Source organism: Lutra lutra, chromosome 11 (assembly GCF_902655055.1).
Source record: "Lutra lutra chromosome 11, mLutLut1.2, whole genome shotgun sequence".
NCBI lineage: Eukaryota > Metazoa > Chordata > Mammalia > Carnivora > Mustelidae > Lutra > Lutra lutra.
In genome coordinates this window covers 27,080,129-27,086,128 of record NC_062288.1, presented here as the reverse complement: position 1 = coordinate 27,086,128, position 6,000 = coordinate 27,080,129, and the positions used below count along the sequence as shown (strand labels likewise).

General features: G+C 43.9%; 1 protein-coding gene across 8 annotated transcripts in view; it reads left to right on the top strand.

Moving 5' to 3' along the window:
- Positions 1-1,432: 1,432 nt before the first annotated feature.
- Positions 1,433-6,000, top strand: part of CACNA2D1 (calcium voltage-gated channel auxiliary subunit alpha2delta 1) — a 506,784-nt gene continuing 502,216 nt past the window's right edge. For 3 of the 8 annotated variants that reach the window (XM_047694238.1, XM_047694237.1, XM_047694235.1), the window contains exon 1: positions 1,438-2,260. In XM_047694238.1, coding sequence (XP_047550194.1) covers positions 2,166-2,260 — 95 coding nt within the window. In that variant the 5' untranslated portion in view covers positions 1,438-2,165. Of the gene's footprint in view, positions 2,261-6,000 lie in introns of all 8 variants that reach the window. The other 5 variants (XM_047694240.1, XM_047694239.1, XM_047694234.1 and 2 more) reach the window with 3 other exon arrangements.

Here is a 6,000-nt window from a genome sequence, read left to right as displayed (position 1 = left end):
TGAAGCAAAAAATGATAGGCTTGACTATTTGGTTATCTAAATTTGGACTGGAAGGCCATCTTCAGTTACATAAAATATCCTTCCCAAGCTCTAGTTCTCAATCCCATCACATCCACTTCATTTCTCATTTGCCAGCTCCCGTGGCCACATTCTTTATGCTTAGCAAAAAACAAACCGAGTTAAGTCTCTGTGGGGTGCCTTTTGTGAGGCCACTTAGAATAGGAAGAAAGAAACAGAGTGCACGCTAGAGATATAGAGAATATAAAGAAAACAAATAAGGCACAAAAAAGGAGGAGGAAGGGAGAAGAAAACATCACGGGGTCAAGAATCATGAAATCACATACACTTTAACATTTTTGCTAGTAAGTACTATGAGTCTTCTCTGTTTGGGGAGGCTGCCCTCAGAAAGCTGGAAAATCAATTCTGAATTAATAAGGGTCTTTTTCCTTTCACAAGGTCCTGGTGAAACTAAAAAAGGAGCTAATTAAAAATCTTACTGCCATCCCATAATTACAGGTTTTACCCATATGCAGGATGGTCATTTTTTCCCATCAGGAATGGTATTCTTTTCACTTCCTGCCAAAAGTGCTCCAATACATAACTATAGGGAGTTTAAGAATTTAAGATTTTCAAGGAAACCTTTCCACCACTGGCACACCATTTCCTTCTGGAAGAAGGCCTGTGCCCTAGGGAGAGGCCTAATCCAAGACCCTTCTGCTCTTTTTAGAAGGGCTGAGCTCGCCCCACCATTGCTTTTCCTGGGGGGGGGGGGGGCGGGGAGATGAAACTGGTCTGATAGGACTGCTCCCTGGCTCATACCCCCCACCTTTCATCCCTCCTCTGCCTTTCAAGTCCATTTCGCAAACTGCCACCTGTTCTTGCTGCCTACCCTTTTCGTGCCTTCACACTGACCAAGGGAACTCAGTCACTCCTGCAGCAGCCCTGTCAAGGCAAGGCAGCCCAGTGGCCAAAGCAGGGCGTTTTGAACCTTTTGGAGGTAGTCTCACTAGGATGTTAAAAAGCCCTTGGCGGCACTGTCACAGTCCCGGGAAGGAGAATTCGTCCCTTCACCACTCCGTCCTACCGAACGGCAGGTCTGGAAAGCTTTTACAGCGTCAGGTCCTCCTCTGACAGTCCTCGGCCCGGGCCCTGAGGCTTGGTCCTCGCCAGGTGAGCCCTACTTGGGCGTGGGGCCGCTGGCACGACTGCCATTCTGCCTTGCCAGAGGCTCTAACCTCTGGCACTCCGGGGCAAATAAATAGTGCCACCTGGTAGAGGTGAAAGCGGTGCTTTAAAATGCAAATACAGCCCCCACCTGCATTTGTTGTCAAATCACTTCTCCACGATTCCTAGGCAGGCAGTGGATTCTGCGCCTAGGAGAAGGGCTGGGGTAATGTTCCTGCCTGTGCAAAAATAACCCCCGAAGACGCAAGCCAAGTACTCGGCTGGAGCTCTCCAGCCTGTGGATGCCCGCCGGGCGGCTGGCTGTCTCCCGGGAGCCCCGCAGGGCTGGGTCCGCTCCCCCGCCTCACGCGGGGCGGCGGGAGCAAGCCGACGCCGACTTTGGGAGTTCCTTTCTGCCTTGCATGGAGGGCTGCTCCGGGCCCGTCTCCGCCCGACTGCTCTGACGCCCAGCCCTCCTGCTGCCCACCCCCAGCCACCTCCCTCTGACTTGCCGGGAGAAGCCAGACGGAGCCTCTCCCTGCCACAAGTCTCTCCGCCTGCCATTCCCCCATTCCCGCATCCACCCCCACCCCTCCCCAGCGCCGTCACCCCTCCTCCGCCCCCGCCTCCGCCTCCTCCCGCTCCCCCGGCAATCGGGGGAATAAATCAGGGAGGAAATCGGGAGGCACAGAGATAGCGAGAGCGCCGGCGGACTCGCCCAGGTCTGTTTCCAAAGTCGCCCTTGATGGCGGCGGAGGCGCGGTAGCCGCGGCGCAGAGCAGCCGACGCGCGCTAGTGGGTCCGCCCGCCGCCGCCCCTTCCCTCGCGCCGGGGTTCGCCCCTGCCGCCCCCCGAGCCAGTCCGTGCCCCGGCCCCGGGCGCGCCAGCTCTCCAGACGTCCGCGGTCCGGGCAGAGTGGGCGCCTTCTCCTCCCGCGGTTTCCGGCACCGTTCCTTCCCCCCGGCTGGGGAGGGAGGCGGGATTGATCTTCGATCTCGAAGATGGCTGCTGGCTGCCTGCTGGCCTTGACTCTGACACTTTTCCAATCTTGGCTGATCGGCCCCTCGTCGGAGGAGCCGTTCCCTTCGGCCGTCACGTAAGTCGGCGGGCCGGGGAGGGCCGGGAGTGCGGGCCGAGGGGTGCCGCGGGAGCTGGGCGCGGGGACGGTTCCCGACTCGCGGGGCTTTTCTGCCCGTGGGGGTGGGGAGCGATCTGGGCTCGGATCTGGAGAGGCCGAGCGGGAGGTGCGCGCCGCTTGCCGCCGGAATGCGCGCGGAACCGGCGTCTCGGGCGTCTCGGTGGGGCCGGGCTGTCCCGGGAAACGTCCGCCGACGACTCGCGGCGCCTCAGCCCGTCTCGGAAAGGATTCTTTAGACTTAAAGAGTTTAGCTGTATTGGGGAGAAAAAAGTTTCCAGCCAGATATCCGCTGTCCTCAAACCCAGTCCAGAAAAAAAAAAAAAAAAAAAAAAAAAAAAAAAGAAAAGAAAAGAAAAAGAAAAAAAAAGTTGTGTTTGCTTGGGTGTTTTACAAGTAAGTGATTTCACGCTTGCCAGGGTAGCATGGACTTCTCCCGCGCATGGCCCCGGGGGATGCTCTCTAATTGCTGTAGTGCCCAAACTCATTTAGATCCCAAATTACTGGGAGCACTTGACAGTCTCATCCGAGGAGTGCTCGCTCGACGCAGCTTCGAGTGCTGTCCACTCCCGGGGCTCGCAGGTACCGGGACCACGCCATCCAACCTCCTCATCCTTCATCTGGAGCATCTAAGTGCTGGCAGATACACCGTTCCCGTTCTTAGAATGAATAGAACCTATTCTTTGAGGGAGGGATGAACGTTTCCAGAGTCGCCTGCAATTTTTTTTTCTTATTTTTCACATTTCTAAAATAGCTTAAAAAATTCGCAGCTGTTCTGGAAAATAGAGTTTTTAAGGGTAACTGTATAAGTCACACGGCAGGAAGGGAATGAAAAATAATTCTCTTTTCTCTTAGGCTGGAAAAAAAGAAGCAAAGTCAGTAGCTCATAAAAATATATACACGTTTTTTAAATGCGCTGAAGAGCCTATCGGGCATTTTGGGAAAGCATTTATTTTGGTCCTTAAAGCTACTTTAAAGCTTCTAAGAGTAGGTGATCTTAAATGGATGAGTCACTTTAATGCATTTTACATAACAAAAACAAAGCCCAAGGTAGCCTTCCCCGGTATTTCTGCTGTTGGGAATTATTTGCTGTTCTTTGTTGGCTGCGTGCTCAATACTGGAGTTTTGGGTGGATGCTAACAGTGAACCTTTACCAGTTGAAACCCTGCAGCGTTATTTAAGATGCAGCTTAAAGTATTTATTACATTAGGTGTCAGTGCAAGAATCCGAAGGATGCACATTCTCACCCGGAGAAGGGGAGTGTCGAGTATTTTTTGTCATTGATTTACGGTCATGTTCCTTTTTAGATAATCTTCCATAAAAATGATTGCAGATCCTTTTTGTGATGAAAGGGTAAATGCCATCTGTAGATCTTTCTTTAATTGGCAGGATGTTCCAAGTGGATATTTTGAAATATATAGGGTAAGAATCACTCTAAAGATGCTTCAAAATTATTCACTCTTAATAGGAAATTACACCTTTATTGATTGAATTCTTTATTCTTTTTGTAGCTTGGCCTATAGAGCGAGAACTCAAGTGACTCGCTTGCATTTGTATCAAATGAAGAAGTGGCTCTTTAAAAAGGAGGCAGTGTGTGCAGTTTACATATTTTTAACGTGTCATTTTTAACGGACAATTTATCAGTATTTCTTTCATTTGGAGGGAATGCATCATTCACCCCACTGGGTGAAACTGTGACTTTTTAAAGATACAACAAAATACAACCTTTTATTCCTGATTATGCCATTGTAAAATATTAATGTACAGATCCTTACTGTGAGGACATCTGCAAAAAATGCTCTCCTAAAATTAAAATAGCTTAGTGTTTATGGTCAGAGATTCACTAGAGACAATAAAGAAAATAAATAGTGGAGAAAAATAGGAATTGGGAAACCACAATTTCTTTCCTTTGAAACGATATAAAATTTTATTTTTTAAGAGTGGGAATTTAAGGTATTTTCAAATAATATGAAACATTAATAATTTTGTAGATTGAAAGCTTAATAAAAGAGTTTGTAGAGCTAAGTCAGTCTCCTGTAGGTAACAGTGCTATTTGTGTAAGTCTTGTGTGCCTTCAGTCATTTATTTCCAAAGTTAAAATACCGTCTTCTGAGGAGAGGAGAAATGATAGTTGACATTTGTACTTCTAGTTAGGTTTCTGACTAAACTTTACGAAATTTTAAAAAGTAGTGTTAATTTTATCAAAATGTGCCATTTGCTTTTCTGGCAAGAAAAGAATTGGTATCGAGTGTTTATCATGATAAATCTCAAATCTTGGGAAAAAATTTCAAGCTTATAAAAACTCAGTACAAAGATTATAGTATCATTAAAGGCAAACTATTACATTCTTTATATAAATTTCTCTGGAAATCATTAATACTTTTTTTTGACAATTTTATTTTTCCCCAGAAAAAGCAGTATCAGTAGTTTTAGAAGAAGAGCATGCCATCAACACAGTATAAAATTAATTGTGCACTCACTAGAGTGAATCCTGAATTAGAATTACTAATACAAAGCTTTAATTTTTTTAAGTAGTGTTTACTGTAATATTAAAGGTTTAAGTTTTATTATAATAAAACAAATGTGTCATTTTAAATTTCTTTTTAAAAATTTCCTGTTTTAGCATATATCCTCATATAGCATATTCTTCTGGATTTAAGTATAGTTAAACTGTTCTAAGACCTAACACTAAAATAACAAGCTTCCCCTCCCCCAACCAAGAAAGGAATTTTGATATACAGTTCTTTTGCTAGGTTTGGCTTTTCTTTTGGAAATGATTGTCTCAATAAAGTGTGAATCATAAATATGCCAGATGGTATCAACCACCTAATGCATATTGGTTTATATATAAATGGAAATCACATCATTTTCATGTTATAGTATGCACACGTTATATTGGTAGTTTAAGACAGAGTTTTCAAATAGGGAGTTCTCGCTTGTTCTAGAAATAATTTCTTAGCACGTAAATGAAAATACTTCTGTTTTAAAACTCAGAATAATATGTATGTTAGCCAGTATTGTAATGTTAACTCTGTTGCTCTTTATTTTAGAATCTATTTACAAATCCAGGTTTAAAAAAAAAAAATCACTGTAGTTATAACTACTACTAAGGTTAAACTTCTATCTAAGTCATATCATAACACCAGTCAGTCAGAATAATTGGCTGAAAGCCCATTGTTATATGGGGATTTTAATATAAACTGTGTAATAGGATACATATATTAATAAGAATTATAGGTATCTACAGGAAATAGATATATCTCATGAAAGAATAGCACTTTGGGGTTTAAATACTTCAGATATAAATATTTTTCTGTTATTAGACAAATTTATATTTAAAGGCTATAGAAAATAAGTTTATGTCATAACATTGGAATGGGTATCTTTTTCACGTGTTAGAAGTGACATAATTATTTTCATTGGGCTTAACAATTTCTATTCACATACTACATGTATAAGGAAATGTGCCTTAAGCTAAAATATGAGGTGAAAAGTGTAAATTAGAACCCAAGAACAATGACATTAATAAATCCCTTTCTCAGGTCTTCAATTTGTTCTCATAAGCTTAACTATAAGACAACATCTATTATTCCACAGGTGTATATTTAAAAGATGCAACAGTAGGTATGTTTTTCAGATAAGTAGCAACATGGCATCTTAATATTTATACATGGATATATGTGTAGCTATTTGGATTGGCA